General features: G+C 41.3%; 1 protein-coding gene across 3 annotated transcripts in view; it reads left to right on the top strand.

Annotated features, from left to right (window-relative positions):
- iqsec1b (IQ motif and Sec7 domain ArfGEF 1b) overlaps positions 1 to 26,213 on the top strand; it is a 201,252-nt gene that overhangs the window by 104,942 nt on the left and 70,097 nt on the right. For all 3 annotated transcript variants that reach the window (XM_035152731.2, XM_035152730.2, XM_047339400.1), the window contains one exon: positions 5,237 to 5,290. In XM_035152731.2, the coding sequence (XP_035008622.2) occupies positions 5,237 to 5,290 (54 nt within the window). The remainder of the gene's footprint in view (positions 1 to 5,236; positions 5,291 to 26,213) is intronic.

Here is a 26,213-nt window from a genome sequence, read left to right as displayed (position 1 = left end):
CACCATTGTCATATCGAATGCGTTGTATTTTACTCCAAATAAGAAATCAACTGCAGAGGGGACAATCTTCTTCCTGTCCACACTGGCATGCACATAGCCAGTGTACGTGAATGGTCAGGTGTTGTCCAATTTTAGGTACATTTTTTATGTTTGCGGACATGAATGGACGCCTGAATCATTCAGTTCATGAGTCATGGGGAGAATGGGCTCTGTTTAGAGATGGTCACTCAAGTTTGACATAACTGGCTTCTATCACTCTTTCAAACCATCAGTGTTTTTTTGTACATTCTTGTTCTGACATCAATGTGCATTGGCCATCAGATATAGGTGGACTGCTGTCATGATTCAATATCCCCAGTGCAGTCTGAGAAAGACAGAGTATTTCCTTTGAAATCTCCTGAACTGAACTTGCTGTCCATTGATGATTAATGTGAAGGCTGCCAATGCCTGTGTTTTGACTATGTCCATCTGATCTTGGTAGTTATGACTGAGGCCTCAAATCTAGCATGGCTCATAGGACCTCGTGCAAGTTGGCCTTTACCGAGAGTTTTACCAGATGAATCAATTATGTCAGCCTCGAGCTGCCCTTTGTCTGCGGCAGACAGCCTTCGGTGCTCAATGCACACGACCAAGTCCCTTAATCCAGCCAGGTTCCCCAGAGACCAGTTTCCAATGATGAGTCAGACCAGAGATGTGGCTGTCAGCGTCACTCCAGTCTGAATGCCGCTAAAGATCTGTGTTGTTTGTACTGTAGAAGCAAGATGATGGCCCCTGGGGGGTCTTACTCATTCCCTGCTGTCGAGGGAGGGGTTTAACAAATCAAATCTACACCACAAAGTGAGTGCACATGCAGCAACCCATCCAGCAGTATTCTTCGAACTGACAAACTCCCTCCTCCTTGTAAATTTTCTCTCTGGCTGTGAAAAGACTGAAAACATCTCCCATATGGATAACTCACATTCTCTAAGACTAGACGGAGAACCAAGGGGGAGGTATTGTTGGACATGCAACCATGAAGTTGATCTCTACGGTTTGTGTAGATTGCTGCCAAATGTCCCTAAGAAGAGGGATAAGAGATAAGAGATATTTGCTTTCAGTCATCACTATTATCATGACAACTGTTGTAAAGGCCTCGCCTGTGATTGATGTTCCAGCGTCCTTCCGCTTCAACTCTCACCAGGTCAAAAAGGATCCGCCATTTCTGCACAGTGTGTGTTCCTGTGAGGAAGATGCAGCAAAGTTCTACAGCATGTGATACATGCAGAGCGTATTCAGCAGTCATGTTGTCTGCTGAGTGATGGTGCAGCTTTTCATTTTGTTGTTGCGTAACTGCCTATTTCCAGCCTTTTTTTTAATCACACAATAGGGTGATTGGCTGCACCCTCCATTCTCTCTCCCTGATTATGGCATACCTCTGCCAGAAGGTTACAAAACAGTCTTGACGTGAGCGTTAGCTGATAGCCATCAATGCATCCTTGATAAAACCAGCCTTTGCTTTCTCTGCAGGTTTGAAATGTTTCGAGCAAAGAAAGAAAAAGAGCAGCTCACTGCAAACTAAGACAGCACTACACCCTGCTTTCCTGATGAGATGTGGTGTCACTCTGAATTGCTCCTCCTCGATAGTACTTTTGTTACAGGTGACAAGTTGCCACCCGCTGCTTACCCCTGACAGGTCCATTAACAGATGCTGAGGCACTTTTACTACTTAATATGAGGCTGCTGGCTTGTGTGTTGGTGTTCAAGCTGACATTGCCTTACCTTGTAGCCAGTTGATTGAATTTGGTACTTGAACAACTCCTAAATAAAACAGCTGCTACTTGCAATCCCCAGCAGCTTTATCTCAGACTTGGCTGCTTTTCCAGCAAACACTACGGATATTGTTCTTTGGGAAGCTGGTGAGGGGTCATGCCCATGTCAGTGTGCTGGCAACACCGATGGTTGGCTGGGGCACTTGTGAGGTGTTGTGTGAGCCACCTATATCTGTGGTTCCCAGGTTATGATCTCCTAAGGCATCTCAAAACAAAAGGATAAGAAAGAAAAAAGACTAAAGATATGTCCGTAAATCTCTTCTTGTTCACTATGTAGTATGATGTCCATCATTTCATTCACATGTCCATATTCTGCATGAGTTTGTAAATGTGTCTACTATATACGACACTTGAAATTCAACAATGGAACAAAAAAGCAATAGCCTTATGTTAATTATATTTGGGAATATGCATTTTAGAGATTACTACCACATAGATTTTGTTCACATTTTGTTCTGATTCCTTTAGTTAATATTCTTAAAATTTTAAAACTAAGGTACACACATTGTGCAGTATATAACATTTTATAAAATGCAAGGCAAGGCATTTTTTAATAAATCACCTTTCATACACAGAGGTAGATTCAAGGTGCTGTACAGGGACATTAAAAACAACACAGAGACAATTTATTAAATAAAATCAAAATAATTTAAATATGAAGGCACAGCTAAAAACTAATTTCAAGTTTCAAACGGGTAGTATACAGGAAATTTAAAAAAGGATACTTCTGTATCAAAATTTTGAAATAAGTGGAAAGGGAAAAATAATACAAATAAAATAGATCTGTGTAAAATAATAAAATGAAAATCAAATCAAATTCAATGATGGTATGACCTTGCAAAATAGCTTAGTTAAATGCACTTGTAAGTAAAAAGGTTTTCAACCTGCTTTTAAATATTGCAAGTGATGGAGCATTCCTATGATCCTCAGGCAGTGGGTTCCAGCGCTGTGCTGCACAGTGACTGAAAGCTGCTTCTCCATGTTTGGGAACCACTTGCAGACCACTCCCCAGTGATCTCAGGGGTCTGGCTGTGTTATATTAGACTAACATGTCTGTTAGGTATATGGAAATAGCTTGATTAACAGATTTAAATATGAGCAGTTCAACTTTCAAATCAGTCTTGTGGCTTACTGGCAGCCAGTGTAGACATTTAAGAACACGGGTGATGCGGGCAGTCTGTTGTGATTTGGTTAAAACTCTTGTAGATTCATTTTCCATGGGTTTTAAGTGTCTAATTGACTTTTTTTCTTTTGTCCTGATAGATTTGTCCAGTGCAGTAGTCAATTGTACTGGAAATAACAGCATGAATCGGTTTTCCAAGTCTTGTTTTCTCATGAGGTCCCTGACTTTGTTTTCGAGGTGATAAAATGCTGATTCTGTGATTTCTCTAATGTGACTGTTGAAAGTTAGGTCAGCGTCACTGTAATGCGAACATTGCATTACCATCACATGTGCCAGTGAGGACACAAATTGATAATTAGCTATCTGAATATCTCAACATACTGCGAGCCACTGCCGCTTCCATTGTTTTCAGTGGGAACATGGCAGCAGATGTGGCGCCCTGGGCTGCTGCCAGTAGTAAGGAAAGGGAAGGGTGGCTGTGGAGTTCATTTTCAATCTGCTGTCACGGCGCACAATGTAACCATAGCAACCGCAGTGAAGGAGCTGATTTCACAAATACTGTGAAATACTCACAAATATCTGAATGGAATGCATCGTCACCAACAGAGGACAAACGTTTAACTGCATCAGTTTCCAAGTCCAGTTATCTGCTCTGAGACAATAAACCATGTATTTCCGCCACCATGTTGGAGCAGCAAGTACAGGCACAGTGATGTCAGCATGCAAAAAAGTTCGCAATGACAATGCAAAGATGCTGATGTTTAGCCGGTGGGATGTTTTACACGTTTAACATCTTAAATTTTGTTATTATGGATAATTTGCACCAAACACAAAGTCGAGCTGAGGCTGATGTTCATGTCAGTTCTGCAGGTATTTAACCATAAACCAAAAGTGAAACTTTGGTGAAATTCACCCTGAAGGGAAATTGATGTGTGTGTGTACCAAATAATCAATAAGCAATAATCAAGATTATTACTAGAGAACACAAACAACAACCTCATGATGACTCCAGAAGTTAAGTCTGGGATTCACCAAAATCAGCAGATTATAAATATCTGTTAAAAAGAGAAAGAATAATGGCAAGCAACTTTTACTCAGGAGCAAAGCGATAAAACAAGCATCCAACTAATATTGCCATAAAGGTGACTGCATCAATGCAAAACTCACCTTTCCCAGTCCAACAGTTCATAAAGCAGTGGACTGTAGTGCATAGAATAGTGAGCACTACATAAATTGGTAGAAATGCAAAAAAAAATGCAAGTATGTGAGGGCATGTAGTAAAAGCTTTCTGCAGAATTTCCTCAAAGTAATCTCCACTCATTAAAAGTCTATCGGTGTGTTTGTTAGAATAGTTTGGTCAGCTGTATGAAATGTGATTAAGGCACGCACCTGCCCAGTCATTTGTACAGTGGTCCATTAGCTGTGAAGCATTCATCCGCTGTGGATGGGAGGCCAAGAAAGGATTCGATTCCCTGATGCCTCTCCCTCTGTAGACCTGCCCTCAACGTAGCCAGTGGTTTCCATAGAGACCTGACAGCCAATCCCATCTCCCCAGCTCAGTACAGTAGTAGGCTACAGTGAGCTGTTGCATGTTGTGCCTTTACAGCGAGATAATCCTTGCTTGTCCAACACACACACACACACACACACACACACACACACACACACACACACACACACACACACACATGTGAGGGCACACATACAGGCATGACGCATTGGTAAATAGGATGCTTGTAAAGATTAATGTTGAATATATTTACAGGCATTGAACATAATAACAATGCAATGGGATTATATACATATTTATTTTATTTAGCATTAAGCCTTTCCTCTTCCATTAAAGCTTCACATAATAGCCATATATTGAAATCTGTATTTAGATTCAGAGAATAATGAATATGGAATATATACATAGATGTACAAAATGAGTCTTTTCACTCCCTGTTGCTGTACAACCAAGTCGAACCCCCCAGGCGCTAATAGATATCGACCATACAGATAGGCTTAAGTAGACTTAATGGATATGTACTAGTCTATGTACATGAATATAGATTAAGTAGGTTAAATGCAGTAGAGAGTGTTTGCTTTGCCTTCTGCTAATGAGTTGTGTAGCGCCAGTTACATCATGAGACTGCTGTACGTGAGCCATCATTCCTACTGTGACCAAGCTTGAATGAGCAGCACGCTAAGTCATGGTGTGTGTGTGTGTGTGTATATGTGTGTGTGTGATGGGTGACTGAGGGAGCTTTAACTGCATGCCAGTCAGTGTGTGCCTCAGCTTTCTGTTCTCCTGCTCCCCCAGACCAGACTCAGAGGGTCCCAGCTCCGCCATGAGTCACAGACGCCACCATCACTCGTGAGTACACTTGTGTAAATGTTGCATGCTGGGGGATTAGGGGGGGATGAGGTGTAGTCGAAGAAATCTGATAATCAGAATTCACCTGAACAATTTTTTTGGTTCAGTGGACATAGAATTTTGGTTATTTTTCTTCAAGTATTGATGTATGTTACTTTTATGTTCTTATTTCCTGTCTGTTCATGGAGGAAAGTGGTTGTAAAAAACCTTAATCATAGTCAATATGCAGCAAAAATGTGTAGCTTGTGTAGAGCTCTTTGCATGTGCATGTGTTCCTGTGTGTGTCTGCATGTCTTCAGCCCAATCAACCACAAATGCAAAAACAATCACTACACTGTCTTTTCTGCTGCACTCACAGAAGTAAAGGTTGGTCTGTATTTGCGTAGCTCTGATGATGTCACACCAGCGGAGCTATTTATAGGAAGGGGTCTCAAGAAGGCTGGCTTTTTTTTCTCACCCCTTCCTCGAGTGTTATTATTATTCAAAGCCTTTCACCAGCACGTCCTCGTCTCTCAGCCTGTTTAATCTCCCTCTTTGGTGAATTCCGAGCCTTCGGTTGTGGCGTCTCACGGTAGCGGTGACGCTCGTTGCACTTTTTGATTGTTTTCCTCTAAACTCACAGAAACATAATTACATTTCTGGAGGCTATAATCACAGGATCAAGGCAGAAAGAAACAAGCCCAATCGATAGGATTTACAGAGAATTAAAATGCAGAGAATCTCCTGCATGGATTAATGACCACTTCTTCACTGTCTTTGATCATATTTATAAAGGTGATTAATCCTAACGGGAAATCTGGAACAAATAAATCTGGACATATCCGAGCAATAATGGCAGAATTGATACTTCCTATCCTAGAGAATTCATAATGTGGTGTCATGCATCAGGCTTATGTAATATGCTGCACATCATTTAATGTGACTGCTCAGTAAAATGGGAAACAATCTGTCCCAGCAGTACCAGGTAGCAGGATTCTGTGAGGGGAAATGCCTGTTGACCTCTAGTTAATCTGAATACTCATCTGTGTCCAAAGCTCATCTGCTCGTCCCAGGATGTTCGTTAGGCTCTTTGTTTCCTCTGACATCCAGGGGGTCACATAAAACTCATATTTTCTGCTTCACCAAGGCAGGATTGCATAAGAAAGAAGGCGCCTCCATCTGTTCCACCCAAGGCTCGCCCGCACTAAGCAGGGTTTTTAGCATATTGCCAAGCAGCCCCTCCCCTCTCGGTCAGGGCACAGCCGCAAAGCAGCGACGCCGGATCATGTGATCTGCCCAAGATCAAGGTCGCTGGTGGGTCTGTCGCGCTGAAGCTGATGGCTCTTTTGTAACTATTGCTGACATCATCATCGTCTCATGAAGTCACATGAACACATGGTTTTTTAAGCCACCCAGCCCCCTTTAAACCTCACTTCTGAGCCAGCAGCGGTACCAGCCTCCGGTCTGAGACACTTGCTCCTCCAGTCTTTCATATAGAAGTGTAGGAGCATTAGGGGAGCTCTGTGTGGCGGTAATCAGCTTCTCGTCCATTTTTCACTCGCTCTGCAGAGAAATCCAGAGCTAATCCAATCTGTAGTGAGACAAGGAAGTGTTGAAATCATGAGGCTTTCTCTTCTTTCTCTACTCAGATAAGTGTCCATGCACGTGTTTCTGTGGTCACCTGTTGTGTTTCGGTTTCCTCATAGCATCGGGTGATCTCAGTGTCTGATGTCTATTGGTGTCTATGGTTGCGTTCAGTCTGTTGATCTAAATTCTTAGAGAGCAACAGATTGTGAGTTGTGGGACTGTATGTTTAACTATTTGCCGTTTTTGACACTCACTCTGCACCGACGTTGGAAAATGTATTTATAACCATCCTGGCGTTAAGCAAAAGTTACCAAGTTGTATGTGTGCAGAGGTCAAAATGCCTTAATATCCATGTGCAATTCCATTTAAAGTTAATAGATTTTGTTTTGTTTTGTGAACAAAGCTGCTGGTGAGTGTGAAATCTGATATTTTAAAATGTCTAGTGTTCACAGTGTTAGATACTAACACTATTTTCCCTTTGAAAAGGACTGTAAGAAAGTTAGAAAATACTGCTTCAAGTTTATTCTTTCAAAACATTCTTCCTCTTTCAAACTAGGAGCTGATTTTGTCAATGACAAATGTATCTTTATTTATTTAATGTACACTATATTCCCTAGTGTGTACTTAACAGATATTGTTTGCTGTCTTTATAAATTATTTTCTGAACTTTTTAACCGTTTTGTTGCCCTTGTGGTCCAGGCACAGAGGAGCATCATCAGTCATTTCAGGTTTCTGGCCACATAACCAATAAGTCCGATATTCCCTCTCTGCCTATTCTGCCAACAGAAAAATATCGGACTCTTTAGCTGACGGATTGTGGCAGCAGGTAAAAGAGCTCTGTGGTGGTCTGTCACCGTGATCGACTCTTTTCAAATTGCACATCGTTGATCAATTGTTAATATACAAAAATTGGTGAGTGCAGCTTTTTAATTATTTATTTTTATATTTTTTAGGGTTTCTGAGTGCATAGTGTTATGGTTTGTGCTAGGTTTGGGCCGACAGTCGTCATGATGTTGACCCAAGAACTGTGACACTGCATTAGTGCTGATGATTTTATCGTTAGAGTTGAACAAAGGTGTAGCCCCCTCCTCTTGTCTAAATCAATGGTTCACTGTTTCACTTGCCTCCTTCTTTAGACTCAATAAGAGCCAAGTAGTTATAATATGACAACACGGGTCCCAACAAAGCGATGAGGTAATTAATGTGTAAGGACTCTTCAGAGAAGTGCTTAACAATTAGACACAGATAACTGTTAATTATGTAGAAACCATGCTGTCTGACACTGAATGTTTGATGAGGTTGATATAGGCCCCTCTCCTTAATCTTAATCTCTGTTCACTGTGTGTGCATATACAGCCGTTCAATGAGGCCACATACATCACTCTTCATGACAGCAACATCAAGTACAGCAGCCGGAGCTGTGCTGCTGTGTTCTGATTGATTGAACTTTGTAGAGAACTTCTTTGTCAGCTCGTTTCCATAGGGAACGCTACAGGACCTTTAGATGTCAACATTGTTCCCCACCTGCTGTTCTCATAAAGGTAAATGTATTCATAGATGTCTGCCCACTTGTCTAAAATAAATTGGTCCCTAAAATATTTAAGGAGCCTTCCTTGTTAAAGTTTGATGCCTTCACATCTTGAAAGATGACGCGGCGGCGTTGAACAGCCTTTGTGCTTTACTTTAAATCAGGGATGGCGAAGCTTTTATCTATCAAGGGCCATTTAAATTTTTATAACATCCTTCAAGGGCCATACTAAATTATTGTTATTTATTAAAACATATATCACACCAGGGCTCCAGACTTACTTTTTTACATTGGTTGGACTAACTTTTTCCTTTAGGTGCACCCAAAATGTATCACTGCACCGTTTACTACTGCAATAATACACCTATTAAACCATTTCCTGACAGTTCCCATATACATAGGTCATTTCTTAACGAGGGCTGGGTATCGCCACTGACTTCCCATATCGATTAATTTCAGATTCACAAGGTTTTTATTGGATTCAATATCAATTCAGTTAAGGATATTTCATTGAACAGTACAAATTTTGCTTGAATATGTGTAACTGTGCAAGGAAATCTTTAACTGGTTGCATTATTAAAAATATAAAGGTAGACCTGTCACGATAACACAGTTTCTTTGAAGATATATTGTCCCTGAAAATATTGTTATGAATAATATTGTCATCATTTTAATAATAATGTAATAGCATAATCATGCAAGTACACCCTTTCAGAGAGCAATGAACTTAATTCTAAAGAATATTCAGTCTGACATTTAAATTAGTATTTAGAAAATGAACATATCCTAAATAAATAAAACACTAATAAAATAAACCACACACAACCAAACAATAAATAAAATGGTGCTCTGCTCTGCTAACAAAAATTGCTTTTGATAAATATTTAACATTTGGCTCAGGATATATCCAGCTCAGTTAACAGGATGGGATGGTTATGATTTACATGAGCTTTTGGGTTGGATTTGTTTTAGGTTAGTATTCCCGCATTCCCTCTAGGATTGTGTGTGTCATTGGTGTTGTTGTTTACTGTTAAATTGTAAAGTGAGCGCAGGTCAGCAGGAAACTCTGATACTGTACAAACCAACCAGGGCTTCTGCTGTGATCCTGAAGCAGCGGTGCTAATAATGTATCATTGGTGGTCCGTAGTGGGTTAGGGTTAGGGGGTTATTATTCACACTCGACAAACCACCTCTCTCATCTCTGCTTCACTGTCTGTTTGTCTGTGTGTGAGTGTAAACTCCGCCTTGGTCCTTGACTCAGAGGAGATAGAAGACAGACCATCCAAATGTTAGCCGCATTCGTGCGACCAAGGAATTTCTAGGTGCACCTAATTGATTTTTGTTGGCATGTGCTATTGTGTTTGTTTTTTGTATTTATGAATTGCCTCGCAGGCTACACCAAACAATCGTTCCCCACCCTTGCTTTAAACATTCAAGAAAAATGACTAAATCATGAACTTTGCTTTTAATCTTAAACTCTGCTGTTTCTCAGATTCCATCACAACTGTTGTTTTAATGTTCCATGAGCATGGTCAAGGAGCCTTCGCCCTGATGTTTGAGCCTCAGGCTCCATCCACATGGATTGACTACGGATACACCTGGCCTTCATAATACTCCCTAGTTTTAAGAGAAGTCAAAATGAAGAAGTTTGGAAATGCTTCTCACTCCATTTATTTTGAAAGCTCCTGGGCTGCATTTTAGTCTGGAGAGGCAGAAATAGATATCACAACAGCTTGCTGATTGGGTCTTGACTACCAATGTAGAAGACAAAGTGGATAATCAATTACAAGCATTGTTGTACAGTTAAATGTGTTTTACAATGATACATCTGCTTACATGTGGAGGAGATGAACTATTATTTGAGCATCAACATCTGTGACAATTATGCAACTAACAACCAAATGCTTCCTGTTTGCTCTGGCACGTGCATGCCCAGTGTATGTGAGTGTTCACTATTATGCATTTTCAGGCACGTTAATACGGACGGGGATGAAAACCAATCCAGAGCCAAAACGCTCATGTGGACAGAGATTGTTTTAGTTTGAAGAAGGTCTGTGTGTATCCAGTGTGCAGCAGTGTTGCTGTTGGCCGAAGTGATGTAAGAGCTCTGCAGCACGTGGCTGTTTTGAGCAGGCAGTAGTAATTACAGCTGGATATTCTCAGATGGTACATAAGACCCGAGACACTCCAGCTAATTAAGCGCAACCTCATATAAGTGTTGTCATCGTGCGTGAAGAAGCCATAAATAGATCAGGCTTTTCATTCGCTCTCCTGCCACCACTGTTTGTGTTGAATTGATCTAATTGTAAAGTCTGTTTCATGGCAGCACTGCAGAGCACAGCCGAGAGTGTCGGAGATCAAAGAGGCCTCGCTTTGCCGTAAATCTGCATGGAGGCACATTCAGGCAAACACACGCCGTACCTGTACACACATCTGCAGTGATCCAGTCTCTGTTGCATAATGGGTAATGTGATGGGCTCTGCTGTTCATGGCAGTTTGCTGTCATACACCGACCAGGCTGTCTGATCCAATGACAGTTGACATCAAGAAGTAGCATAACTCAAACACCAGTCCCTGATGCTACATATCCTATATATTCCATGATATATGCCTATTTATACTACATAGATATATGTGCTTATTTATACATAGCGCTGTGCCAATACCTTTATGAACCAATTAGTTAATTAACTAAATTGAATCAATAATTCTTGAAATTTATTTAAATTGAAGACATTAGTCAGAAAGGACACATTTTCACTCGTCAAATATAAGATTTCACCTCCTTTCTCCACATTACATCATTAAACATCTTCGAGTTTGTGGATTGGTGATGGCAGATAAATTTGACTCTGAAATGCCAACGGTTGGTGTGTTTAGAATCTGATCCAAGTCGTGGTGCCATAAAAGGTGGATCCAACCCTCACACCAACATGATGTGCTTCAGCGAGCAGCAGAGTGTGTTCATGCAGAAGTACGACACTCAGTGCAGTTAGATTAATACTACAAATCAGTCTGTGTGTATTACATCACAACAACTGACACAACCATCACACTCAATGAACAACAACACCACTGATGAGACTGCAGACTGAGACTCAGTTGGATACAAACACATATGTCACTGCATGCACTCCACTGACTGATCATCAACATTACTATTATGGCAAACCTAAACAATGTACAAGTAAACCGATTTTAATTGTTTATTTTGAATGTTTCAAATCATATATATATTAGGCTGTAGTGTGTGTGAGAAGAGATTTTTCAAATTTATTTATATTAAGTAAGTTTCATTTGCTAATCCAGTACTGGTTTCTTACTGGGCATCCGTGGAAATAATGAAGCTGTTATACTGGGGGTCAACAGGGGCTCCATAGGGAATTGTTCACACTACACACATTCCAAAGTTGTCGGATAGCCGCGCAGTTCACACTCCACTGTTTGCTGTGGTGTTGAGTCTTGTAGTCGTTGTGAGTTCACACTTCATGAATGGCTGGCGACAGGGGGTCACACACTCCTTTCACCAGGAGAAATCCCCTGACCCAACCAGACAGCACCTTTAATCACAAAAACACATGCGAGAGGAGATACGGGGAATCGGGCTGATCCTCCTGCTCCTCTGTGTCATTTGGTGAGCAGGATGACACATCAGGCTGGAGGAGATGAAACGCTTCAGTGGACATGACAGTTGTAGAGAATAGAGAGGGACAGATATTTTTGTCCGAACCATACTCCAGCCTAAAGGGAAACTAACCGAGCCTGACCCGAAAGGTTTCCTGTCTGAACCCAACCCGAGCCAGATGCAGTTAATGTAAGGTGCAGTTTGTGCTACTCTGCCACTCACACACTTGCAAAACTCATCTGCAACTGACTAACTGGGCTGAGTAATAATCGTGCATTGTGAACAAGCAGATTTCGGGTTGATATTTGGCAGACATTTTTGACTCTGCAGCTCATTCCGATCTGTCTGATCATTATTTCTGGCCGTGATGCTGCTTTCAGGTGCTGGCGGAGGAATGGAGATGTTTGAAGCGTCCAAGTTGGCTGATCTCTGAGGCTGCAGCTGTGCTGTGATCTCAAAAAGTCCACTGATGTTAACATGGTTGCTGTGTGGGTCTGGGAGCTGTTTTGCATCCTAGTTCAATCTAACCTCAGGCCTGGGTCATAAATATTTTTTCCTTCAGTGGTGATACAGCGGGTGGATGTAAACATTGCATATCCTGATTTCTAAAACAATAGATAGACATTGGAGAAGAGCAAAAATAACAGAGGAGACGTGAGATGATATGCAGCCAGTGTTTACAGAGCATGATATATGGCTCTGCCTGCTGAGCAAGCAGGACGTCCTGGAGATTAAAACTGATTTAGTTCCTTATCAATCTTGAAAATCTTGCAGAAATAAATTGAATTTGTCAGCATAAAAAACATGAATCACATATTTTGGCACAGGATCTTGGGTTCTATCGTATCCTCACATCCCCGAGTGTGAGGAGGGAGACAGAAAAAGTGGTGTCTTGCTCCCTCTCAATAGCTGTAGGGCAGTTTTCTGTTGGCCCGATGTAAAAACTTGCTCTGCATACAAGAAATAGAAAATCTGTGTGGAGAGTGGGAGCAGATGGAGTTGACCTGCCCAGACTCAGATAAGGAACATTCTGTTTCTCCTGAATACGTTTTCCTTACAGGAACATTTTACCCTGAAAACCTAATCACGTGCTGCATTTAACAAACACAAAAGCAGCATCTCTAAACCTCGCAGTGAGACCTTCACAGTTGTTTTGGTTGCAGTATTCGAGCAGAAAGTACAGTTCTCATTCAGGGTTGTATAGATCATTGAGAATAATCGAGTCTTTGTCGTTGGAAGAACATACCACTGAGTTTTTTATGTAAGCTAGCAGAATAAATGTGGTGTAAATTGTGCTGTGGTGAGCTGTAGCTGATCTATTTATTGTCTGCTCTAGCAGATTCCATCGGCTTGGATGGAAATATGACACCCAGTTGAACGTGCTAATTTCTTTATTTTGGCAGTGACACTGCACCTTTACTGGCAGGAAGTCATGATACGCACAGAACTTCTGGGCATCTAATGGCCACTAACATTTGTATACTGTTGTTTTTTACATCTTGGGAAGAATGTGCAACAGTGGAGTTTCATATAAGACTGAAAGGCAAACTCCTCCAATGGTAATAGTAAAGGAGTCATTAGCGGGTTTACCCGCTTTAAAAAAAAATTGTATACCTGTTAATTTAGATGTTACAGAGAAATATGTCTGTTAACTGAATAAATAATAATGTTTTCATATTGAGTGAAACATACGTGCACTGCATGGCTGAAGAAATAATATACTTGCACTGCATCAACTTAAACACAAACTGCCAGTTAACGTGATTTCTTCTCAACTCTCACTCTCAACTGACCTATTTACCTCATAGTTTTTGTTGTGTGTTTATCAAAATGTGGTTGATGTTTAAAGTGTGTCAGTGTGAGTTTGCTGTGATTAAGTTTGTTCCCTGTGCTCTGAGAGGGTTTTCACTTTATTTTACTGTTACTGCAGGAAATGGCTGCGCTTAGTCGGGCCATCGCAGCAAAAAACATCATCCTCATTATCATGCACCCTCATTGTTCTTCACTATCTTCTGACCTCACTGTGTGTGTGTGTGTGTGTGTGTGTGTGTGTGTGTGTGTGTGTGTGTGTGTGTGTGTGTGTGTGTGTGTGTGTGTGTGTGTGTGTGTGTGTGTGTGTGTGTGTGTGTGTGTGTGTGTGTGTGTGTGTGATGCACCCAGACACATGACTGATAAAACAGCAGTGTGATAGAGATAGATAGCAACCCTGCTGTTCTGTTAACTAGCTTGTGTCTTCTGGTTTACACCATTTCAAAGGAATCTGTGTTAGGAAAATATGCCTCTTCACAGCAGGGGTCCTACTGTGATAAACCAGGCCTAATTAATGATTTGCTAACCTCCTTCAGTCCTGCATTCTCAGTCACAATGTGATATTCTCTATTTGTTTTGAAGCCTGCCAGCTAAAAGGCTGCGCTGGGTACAGTCAACATATGAGAGGTTGAACAGTGTGGCTCCACTGACATTTTGCCTCACCTTTCATCCCGTCAGTGGGATCGCCTGATGCACTTGGCACTGATAAGTACTTCAAAGACAGGATGACTCCGGTTCGACCTGCCTGAGGCAACCAAAACACACAGATATATGCCGGGAGGCTACTGTACCTCTGCTGCTATACAACCTGTCATCCTCAACCTAAACTGCATTTTATAATCTGATGTGCAGTCTGTCAATTTTACCAGCTATATACATATATATATATATATATGTGTATAAAATGTATACCTAAGTAGATTTACTCAAACATTGCTCTGAAATGCACATATAACTGCTGCAATACACAATTACTGAACTGCATTTCACCTGCAAATATTGTTTTCACTATAATCTTACACCTATAGTTACTCATTACACGTTTAATTGTGCTTGTACATGCAAAACTATTGTAAACTTATGGAAGACACATGAAAGCTACAACAGTAAACAATTGAATGGCCCTCAAGAGCACACACCTCCCTGTAAATTCAGTCAAGCCCTGGGGAAACGTTTAGCCCGGAGGCTCAGATGTTGTTTCCACAAATACGTCCTAAAGTGGTTTTATCGTCTTCTGAAAACAGAAAAATCTGCACAGCAGCCGTAGTTATTGTTATATTTATTTCAGTCAAATTCCAGTTCAACTTGAATGCCTCAGTAATAATTAATTCAATAAAATATCAAATCCAATGCCCCGCTGTCAGGAGCCACTTGAGTGTAGAACGACTACTTTTCACTGATGCATTTCACTGACAATATTTACATTTTTCCATCACTAAAGTAAGTGATGTGAGAACTCAGTGTGTGTTGAATGAAACAATCTGCATTTATGGATGCAGTATGTTTTTTTAAAGAGTCAAGACAAAGAGGTCCAAGATTCCAGCCGTGCAAGATGCTCCGAAAATGTTAATATCCTAATCATTCCAATGATTTGAGCTCTACTCCATTTGCCAATTGAGAATAACACAAATTTTGTTTGATGTTTTTTTCATTATGTTTTTGCCACAAATCCTTCAGATGAGGCGGTTCCAAACATTAAATAATGTATCTGTGTTAAATGCATCATCAGTTTGAGGGGAAAAAATGACAAACACAGTCAGTGACTGGTATTTAGCATCGAGCTCACACCTCATGTGAAGCATATTGACAAGTGTGACCACACCTCTGCCTCTGTGTTTATACCAGACTGTATGTTTACCCACCACTGTTGGTCTTTAGGGCAGTGACCCACTAGAGGGAGCACAGCTCTAAGGCTTTTCTAATGTGCTCCTCAGAGCACATTAATCCTCACATGACTGGAGGCTGACGTGGTCCGTGGAGATAAGCAGCGTCTCAGAGAAAGCTGCGAACACGGAGGACGACCTCAGACAGTCACACCAAGAGAGTAACACTGCTTGACTGTGGTCCTGGTGCTGGTTAAAAGATGCAGGGTCTCAGGGGATGCAGTTATCTCTCCTAAATAACAAAAGCAGTATTTTATTTCTTGTTTACTTCATTGTTTGTATTTTCTTCTCTAATTTGTAGCGTAAAGTAACACTTCAGGTAGCAGGGTGCCCTGTTACTTTCCTTCTTTTCATAAACAGAAACCTGAACCGGTTCTAAATAGTAGAGTCAAACCTTTGCCAAGGCCCAACAGCCCCCTTACGAAACCACATTTAAATTCACTAGGGCCAGATTATTGTTTGAATCTGCACTAAATTTCAGACACTAAATACAAACAAATATCATTCCCGTAAATATCTACATTTTTTTCATAAGACCCATGAATTATTCTTTGAAAAATGTTGAAAAATTCCTGCACCCAAAACCTCAACCGGGTCTAAACCAAAATTGAAGGAGTTCTTTCCTGACCCACACCACATCCTTCCACCACGTTTTTTACAAAGTGTAGTTTTCATGTAATCCTGCTAATTTACAGACAGACAAAATGGAAATATAACCTCCTTGGTGTAAGTTATATCATAATAGCCTGATGTGTTAAAGAAGTGAAAACATCCCAACTATTGCATTATTTATATATTCATGTCACCATGTACTTAGTTCATTTTTTAGGAACAATCAATAGAGCATTGACTGAATTTGGGAAAAACTGACACAAACACAGACTTTCACTATGTCACCTATGCAAGAATTACATTAACTGAGAGCAAAATTCAGTTGACAAAGGTTTTCAATAAGGTATCTTTTCTTTCAATATACTTTCAGTTCAGGTTGAATCAAATGACTGCAACAAATGCAGAGAAACTGTAATAACTGATTTGAAATGTATATTTTCATTAATCATAAAACTTGCTTTGTGGTAACAGATTATAATTTATTTATATTTTTACCCTGCACTGAATTGTCAGACAAAAGAATATAATCACAGGCACCAGTGTGCAATGAATTGATGAATCAGTTGACGTATGAATCTTTTATGTCAGACATTGAGGACGAGCGTAGACACTTTCTAGTTCCAGTGTTTCTCATGTGAACATATGTTTCTTTTCTCAGTTATTATTAACTCAGTAACTGTAGAGTTTGAGACGATTGGTTGAGATGTGCGGTTCTCACTCCAGCTTTCTGACATTTAATGGATAATCTACATACTTGATCATGAAATTGTTACTAATTATAGATTAGTTATATATTTTGAAATGTATACATATTTTCTGGTTTTCTTAGTCATGGTCTTTCAACCCGCTCTGCTCAGTCATATACAACTAAACTGCTTCCAAATTACACTTGTTATGGAATGAACAACTATTGGCTAAGGCCGGGAGGTGGGAGGGGTGGATGTCGGGTTGAGTTCTGTTAGAGTCTAAATTAACCATACAAAAAATGTATAATGCTGGAGTCACTACAAGTGTACTGCAACATAAAAAAATACATTGTGAACATTTTACCTATACATGTAGTATCAACATATTTGCAAATTGTAAAATACATAAATTAACAACAAGTCTTCACTATGTTTATAGTGAATTGATAGTTATATATAAATATAATGAATAGGACACATATATGGATATTAGTTAAATGAATATCTAGGTTTTGAACAGTTGGTCGAACAATTCAAGACACTTGAGAAGTTACTGTGGACGTTGGGACCTTGGCATTGTTTGCTTGATGTTGTCATTGAATTAATCATAAGATTCATCTGTTAAGAATGAGCAGCTGTGGCTCAGGAGAGAGAGAGCGGGTCGTCCACTAACCAGAAGGTCGGCAGTTTGATCACTGAATCCCCCATTCCACGTGCCAAAGTGCCCTTGGGCAAGATGCTGACCCCCAAATAATGATGACGGAGAAAGTGCTGCACATAGATATGTATGAATGTGTGTGTGAATGGCAAAACTACTTGAAAGAGTGGTCATCAAGACTAGACCAGTGCGATATAAATACTGACCATTTACAGACCGTTAAATCAGTAATGAAAGTTATCATAAGCTGCTGAAGTTTGTCTCCTACGGTGCAGGAAATGTGTGGTTACGTCTACGTTTATTTTGTGGCAGGTTCCTTATCGTGCCTGTCATGACAATTCCTCCTCAGCCCAGTGTCAGTCAGGTCAAATTGAGCTGTTAGGAGTTTCACCTCGAGGTTTGTAGTCAGCTTTTGTCTTCAGTAGAGCTCAGTCCAGCGGGCAGAGCCTGAGCTGGAGGCGAAGCTGAGGCAGATAGCCATCAATCTATGTCTAATGGACGGCACGTGAAGACATGAAGTACACGACCTCCTCCTCCTCTTCCCACTCATCACTCCTGCTCAGACATCAGCTGGCGCCTCGTGGCCCCACAATAGCTGCAATTACATGGATGGCGGTCCCCCAGGTGGCAGCGGGCTCGTGGGAGCTGTTAGGGCCAGGCAGCGATGCCGCGGGCTCTTTATTGGTTTCCTGAGCTTGGACTGTAGAGGTGATGATAAGACCAACGCTGGCTGTTCATCATCCGCTGCCCTCTCTGCGGGGAGAGGGCCTGATTCTTATTGGAGAATTAACACAGTGTCCAGGCCCAGCAGGTGAGCAGCGGACACACCCCCGTATCTGACAGCGAGCAGTATACGATGCAGCAGAGCACGGCCTTTAATGAACTTTGACGAAAGAAGGTCAGGGTTGGAGTGTTGCCCTTAAATAATGGCACAAATATGTCATCCTCCTGTGAGGCTTATAGCCCCAGATGCAGAGGAGACAAGGCAGCTGACTCTTATCTTGATCATATCATGCAAATTTCTGACTCCCCCTGAAATCAGCAGCAAACCGTGTTTATCAGATGCCAGCCTGAGACCCAAGTCTGTAGAGGAAATGTAGGGCACATGGTAAACTGTAAAATTTCCGTGAGGATAAACAAGATAATGGGATCTGTTCTGCCAATTGAAACAGCAGAACAGTGCGGCCGCTGGCAGGGCTTTGTTGCCTCAGTTGGTTTTCTCGAGGAAACACAAACCACTGTACTATGTTTTTCCAATAACCAGGTCCTGCTACAGTGGGAAGGAAACATGTTCTATCGATCTGATTATCATGTTAGAGCATGATGTGTGAGAAGAACAGCTATATTCTTTTTTATATGTCCCTGGATCAGATTTGGAATCGCTAAGCGTTAGAAGCAGCTAAACTTTTATGACTAAAGTAAATGTTTCTAACTTTCAGACTTTTTCCTGAAGTGAGCTTCTCGGTTATTGGCGTCTTCAAACATTTTTTGTTAGGGAATTCCCCCAAACTGCTCATCAGAAGCAACCTAACAACCATTTCATTGGCCCAGCAGGGGTTTGAATAAAACGTTCAACCCCTTTTTTGTTTCTCTCAGGGCTTCATGTGGTTGTGGTCAGATTCTGAACTAGACTGTTGGGTTTCGGTGGAGTTATGGCAATTTTTTTTATCAAAGCGAGTAGAAGAACAACCCATACCATCATTTGATTGATAACATCCTGTATATACTGCGATGCCACAGCAGTATAGGGCTGCCAACTTATGACTTCACTGATCATTTGCCAAGTTCTGTAACCTTTATTGTCCCTTAAAGTGCAATCAGTTAATAAAACAAGTAAATTCATTAGAAACAACCTGAAGCTCTTAAGGTGTTTTAATGAAACTAACGTGGAAAAACATTTATATGAAAGATGTTGGTTCCGTTTATTAATCCTTTTTCAACAGCAGTAAATGAGATGTATAAAAACCAGCCTCTTGAGGAGTGACAGTGACAGTGAGTATCAGGACTAACCATGGTTTGCTAGGTGTGTGCAAAAAGAAGCTGAAGTTGCCGTAAAAGGTTGCGTGTATATAAAAATAAAACTGCCAAATATAATTCAAACCACTAAAGAGACTCACTCTAGTAGTTATACTAGATAATACTATAGGAGAATACAAATAACACAAAAGGTACAGGAAGGGGGTTGTTGGAGCTTGGAGTTTGAGGTATGAATGTGTGTATTGTACTTCTGTATGTACGGTGTCTATTGATTATTATTGTTGGGTATTTTTCTATTTCTGTTCTTTGTCCTGTTAAAGCTCGATAGCCAAAACTAATAAACAAATCAGTCAAGTCAATTTTATTCATGGAGCCTAAATTCACAAATTTGCCTCTTTAAGTATCGGTGACTTTATCACATATGCAGCTGTCTATCAATTCAGAAAGTAGAGATAATTGTATGGAACAAAATGAAAAGTTTGAAAAAGAGGTGGAGGTACAGGTGAAGATGAGACTGGAGTCACATGTTTGATATGCAATTCATATTTAGTTTTTTGTTTAGCCACTTTTCCTAAATACCTTATCTAAAAGCCATAGATAAATCCCAGTTGGGTGTGTTTGCACGTTCTCCCTGTGTCTGGGTCGGCTTCCTCCGGCAGTCCAGTGACGATTGGGGTTTAGGTTCATTTGAGACCCCTAAACCGACTGTAGGTGTAAATGTGAGTGTGAATGGTAGTTTGTCTCTGTGTGTTGGTCCTGTGATGTGCTGGAAATCTGTCCAGGGTGTACCTCGCCACTCAATGTCTGCTGGGATTAGCTTCAGTTCCCCCCAGTGAGTTGTCTTGTGCTAATATTATCAAAATTGAACACTTTAAAACAATGGAAAGGGCTGTTAAAAGTGTAGACATAGCCTACAGTTTATTCTTTAAACAGTTTGAGGTGAAAAGGTTTAACTTCCAGGTGCTGCCAAGCATTAGTCATCAGTACTGTTAAAACGTGTTTTGCACCTCACCTTAAAGTTTTGCCTACAGTTCTTGCTCTCTGTATATTTTCTTAAATCTCTACAACAGAGATGATGGATCATGATAAACAAACTTTTAGACCAAGACTTTGAGATTTGAATTGAATACTGGATTTTACCCTCAACTAAACAGAGCTGTGAAACCCTGCACAGCTCACTTTACTACTAAAGTGTCCCTATAGTGTACGTAAAGAGTCCTTGGGTTCATTTAATAGCAAATTTATAAAACTGGTTGTTAGACCCCTACTTGCTGAAGGTGCTAGTGGTACCATTGGGTGTGTGGATTCCCAGGCATTAGCCAGTTAAAATCGAACAATTAAAGCTCATTTGAAACAGATTCTGCAGCGGAAATGCTTCCTCCGGGTCATCAAGTTGAAGCCCAGAGCTGAGTTTAGGAATAACTGCACCTGATTCACCCAACAAAATAACTCTTCAGATCCTTGACGAGTTTAAGAGTGACACGCTTGATGTATCAGTGCAAGATTTGAATTAGAAATCTGGGGTTTTATCATCATCTTCCTTCATTGAATCCTTGAGGGCTCATACACTAAGAATGAAGCTGTAGTATTTAATGATTGATTCTGGCGCGGGGATTTCCTTTGTCTACCCCGGGGTAAAACGGTGATCAAGCATGGATGACATCTCACTCTGCCGGCACACAGACCTCGGGCTGGAAAAAGCCACATGATAGATGGTCGACCATTTGGTTGCACCGTCTGCTCAGTAATGTTGTGCTGGGCCACCCTGAGTGGGATACCCCCCTCCAGACTGTCAGCAAGACAAAGGAAAGGGTTTACACTGGTCCTTAATAAGGCGAGAGGAGCATGTGTGGCCCAGTATATAAACCTGTCCCCTAGTGGCCCTGAATGAAAGAGAAGAAAATGGCTTTTATTGTGGTGACCTTAACTGCTGCTTAAATTTGAGTTGTCACCGTGGACCACACATTTAATTATTTATACAACAACAAACTGTATTAATAAACTGCACACGTTTTAAAAGAACAATCCACTGATTTTACACATCAAGCTCAGCTTATCTTGGTGAGTATTTAGTCTATGAAAAAGTTTGGGCTTCCAGGTAGCGAAGCTCTAACTCTATTGGATTGAATTATGGGAGATTTTTTGGGTGGATTTAAACTATGAACCAGATGTATGTGTTGTCACCAGTACAGCAGCGGCAGAGTGGCAATGAAAAGCAAATGTGGGCCTTATTCAGTCTCTCATCAGGAGTCTGAAACTGCTTATGACACAGGCTTTAGGAATAAATTTGAGACAAAAAAGTGCTGGGTGAAGAATCTCAACCCAGAAGGACTCATCAAACTCCTGTAATTAGAAGAAATGCATCATTCAGCACAAATCAGAAACATAATTCTGTATAAGTGGCAATGTGTAGCAGTCCCTGGTTGGTCCTTTGTCAGCCAGCTGCTCTGAATAAGATCAAGACATGAGGGTTTCATACACTGAGCAGAGCTGTGGTTTGTAAATTAATTTTTTTCCAAAGTTGCAGTTCATTGCTGGAGGTTCGATAACAGCACAGGGCAGAAAAGACGTCTAGCTATCTACAACAGAACAATGTCCAAGCCAATTCATAAGGAGTGAGTGGGTGTGTTGATGACGTTTCTAACACGCGACAGATGCAAAAATGACAGAGGCAAAAAGAGAACAAATATTTCAGGATGAAAATTAGTCGTCACATAGAATACACCAAGAAGATGTCAAATTTAAAATGTAGTAAGTAAGTGTTCTATGCAGACACTGAAAAAAATGAAAAGCATTATTTCAGACCCTGGGACCACGGACAGCTCCACAGCCCGAGGGAGAAGGCGGATAGCACGGCCACAGCGCCACCAAGTCGGGGGCAGACACCCAGGGAGCCAATCACAGGGAAAACAGAGAGAGAGAAAAGAGCGAGCGGGACGGCTGATGGATGCGCTGCTCTGAAGAAATATTTAACTCATTAAGAAAAGTATCAATCATTATGTGATGATCAATGTTGATAATGCTGCGTCATTTCAAACAAATCTACATTTAAACTGTAGTCAGCTGAGTCTGAGAGAGAGAGAGAGAGAGAGAGAGAGAGAGAGAGAGAGAGAGAGAGAGAGAGAGAGAGAGAGAGAGAGAGTTTATATGTGAACGGCAAACTACATTTACCAGACTTGATTTGTGAAAATGTCCATATGGATTTAGCAGTAAGGTTCTGTTGCAGTGAAAGCAGCCTGTCTACTTCTGCACACAACCCACATTCATCTTTCCTTTAGAATAAGAGGCAGGATATTGCTGCCTGTGCTGCTTTGAGTTGATGTTTTTTTATCTTTTGACTTTATTGAAATTAAGTATTTATTCACTGGAAAGCCCCTTTTATATTTCCCTCAAGCTATACAGTATATATTTATTTTTGGTGTTATAGTATTCTGCTGACTTTAATTATGGCAACATTATCTTGCTTTTGATTAATGAATGTATTGCTTCAGCCATATAACACATGGAAAGAGATGGGACTGAGTGTTTTGGTCCGCAGCATCATCCCACAGAGCTCTGTTCAGTATTGTAAGCTTTCCACCGCGGTTTTCATGACTCACAGCCTTTTACAAAATGCTGTCTGTTCTCACTTCAAAGCCGTGTGCCAGGCTGAATAATTGCTGTATCGCTCCTCGTAGCTCCCCGCCCGGCCTGGTCCGTGGTGCAGCGGGCTGACGGGGAAAGAACTGAAAGCCGTGGCAGCGCTGGTATCGCGTCCGGCTTCCTTTTAACTATCTCTGCCAGGATGTTAATGACAGCTGAATCATCACGGCAGAGAGCGATGACACCCATCCAGGAGTGATATCTGTACTAAACAGAGTGTGACCGTGGCACTCTGATGTGACAGGGATTGTGTGCTGGTTAAGCACTGGTAAAGATTGAACCACACATTTTCAGCTGAGCGAGATGTTCTTTGTGATTTTAACCACTTTGCTATTGCAGTTTTTCCTCCACATTTTTTACAGAAATGAAAGAGAGGTTGAACCGTAAACTATGTTGTTTTTTTCACGTAAAACCTGTGAAAATTCAACACAATATGAAAGAACTCTGATTTGTTGCACATGTTTGTACTTGAGGAACATATGTTATTATAAAGTATTAATGATTTTGACTCCAAAGTCATCATTAATTCATTCCTGCATCTGTAGTCGTCTGTTTCACTTCATGCAGCATGATATTTTTACAGTTTGAATCCTGCTTTTTTACTCCTTGTAATATTATAACAGGATTTTGTATAGATTGTTTTTTGCACCAAATCCTCATCCTGACCCTCAGCGCTCTTCTCAAACCAATCAGCGAGACTCACATCAAAGGTCCATCAGTGTCTTCTGTTGCTGTTTAGGGTTGTCCTGGCAACCAGCCCAGGCTTTGTGTGTGTGTGTGTGTGTGTGTGTGTGTGTGTGTGTGTGTGTGTGTGTGTGTGTGTGTGTGTGTGTGTGTGTGTGTGTGTGTGTGTGTGTGTGTGTGTGTGTGTGTGTGTGTGTGATGCTCTCCCTCATGGGTGCCGGCTTCGCCCCTTTGCACACCATGTGCTGCTGCTGATTAGCTCGTCTCTGAGAAGCCTGGGCTGGCAGAGGCTGTGCAGCATCTGATAAAGCCTAATTGATACGGCCGCAGAGGGAGGCCTTTGTGTGCTTTGTTGGCCTGGCGAGGAGCAGCAGCAGGGACATACCTTGTCAGTGTGGATGCTCAGACAATGGGGGCAGCTGTAACTCAACTGTGAGGAACTGCAATGATGGAGACAGGAACCTGCTCTGCTATTGACTGGCTGGGGGGAAAAGTGAGCGCAGAGCGTGGAGAGAAGGAGTAGGGCAAGGAGGAGGGTTTTTGAGACAGGGGGTTGTGTTGGGACAAAGGTTTTGTCCAACAAATCCAGGAGAAGCCACAGTGGCCAACATCTCTATCAAGGCACAACTACTACTAAACCTGGACACACAAGGAGTGCAGGACAGCACAGGACTACTCAGCATAAACAAAGGCAGCAGAGTGATGCACGTCCAGCCCCCTCCACGTGGCCTGGATGCACAGAGTCAGATGTTGAGATGGGACTGTACCATGTGGGGTGTCAGTGTTGTTGCACTTGAGCAGTGCAGGATTCTCTTGTCCTTCCAAGTGTAGGCTATTCTTTGCAAAGAAACCATTTTTCTATGGACCCCACACAGCATGACATTTCAACCCTGAGCCTTTGTAACGGACTGACAGAATGTTGAAGTTCAAAGCTTTTTGTTTGGATTACTGGCAGTTCCTCTGTCTGCAGCCTCTACATGGTGTCTATAAAGGGTAAGTTGCTTCACATATATTATGTATCTTCATTCTGAAGCTTTATTTATTTTTTCCAAGCCTAAAAAAAGAAAAATCGCAAAGCCATGTCCCTTTCAAAATTGGAATAAAACCTAAACATCATGTCAGAGACAGTGCTTTGTGGTAATCCTCGGGGGATTCAACCAGCACACGCTATGGGTGCCCAGGATAATCACACTTCTGTCCTGTTGCCTTGTAAACTGTCACGTTTGAGCCAGACTGCAGTGATGGACAGCCCCTGTCCTGTTTTGTACGCCTATGTAGAGGGGGACTGACATGGGGACACGGGGCCCACGTGTCAGTGAGGTCAACTTGTCTGAATGGAAGTGCTATTGTTGTGGTTTGCCCCTGACAAGCTCAAGCACAGTATTCACTCTATTGTGTGTGTGGTCCCACTCACAGTTATTGGCTCGGCAGCATGAGGCGACACATGCCCCCTTCTCCACTGTTCCCATGTGTGTCCTTCCATCACCCACAGTGTGGGTTCAAGTCTTGACATCAGATTCTGTGACTGTTTGCACGGATGCTAATGCTATGTGTTCATTTGTTAGGAAATGTGACTTCACAGGTTTTACACATCAGAGTCTTTTCAGATGACAGGGGAAGTGCTCACCAAATTAAAAGACACAATTTTATTGCATTTTGGAAACGTAGTAAATATCAGGATATCTTGGTGTCTGCTGCTCTTGTTATAAAGTCTTGTGAGTCCCCAATTTAATGGAAGTGCAATACCTAATTGATTGTGTATCATGTTAAGATAGTACTGGGTGGATAATCAAATGAATTTAATAAATTGTTTTAATTTTAGTTTTTGCTAAATCTATATGGTGGAAAAAGTTGATAGCTGGCTGTGGCTGGTGTCTTCACATGATTCTTTTAAACTGACGTGTGATTGTGGACACTTTGCTGCAGTTTATGTGACTGTTGTGACTCCAGGTGGTTGTGTGGTTATTTTACTGTGAATAGCAAAGACATTACAAGATGTACAGACAGAAATAATGTGCACTTTTGCTCTGAGATATTTAATCTTCTTATAAAAGGTGGCGCCATGGGAGTTGAGGAGTGTGTAGATTTTTCTTTGTTTGGTCTGTCCCCACCATGTTTCTAACACTAGCTGCCTTGGAAAGGAGTTGGAGGATGATGGAGAAATTAATACATTAGAGTACAAAAATGTGAAACAAATGTTTGTTTTCCAGCCGACATCCAAACACACACTCCTGGCTAATGATATTGGCCCAT

Source organism: Hippoglossus stenolepis, chromosome 3, assembly GCF_022539355.2.
Source record: "Hippoglossus stenolepis isolate QCI-W04-F060 chromosome 3, HSTE1.2, whole genome shotgun sequence".
In the NCBI taxonomy this organism is placed as follows: Eukaryota; Metazoa; Chordata; class Actinopteri; order Pleuronectiformes; family Pleuronectidae; genus Hippoglossus; species Hippoglossus stenolepis.
This window is presented reverse-complemented; position numbering and strand designations above follow the sequence as displayed.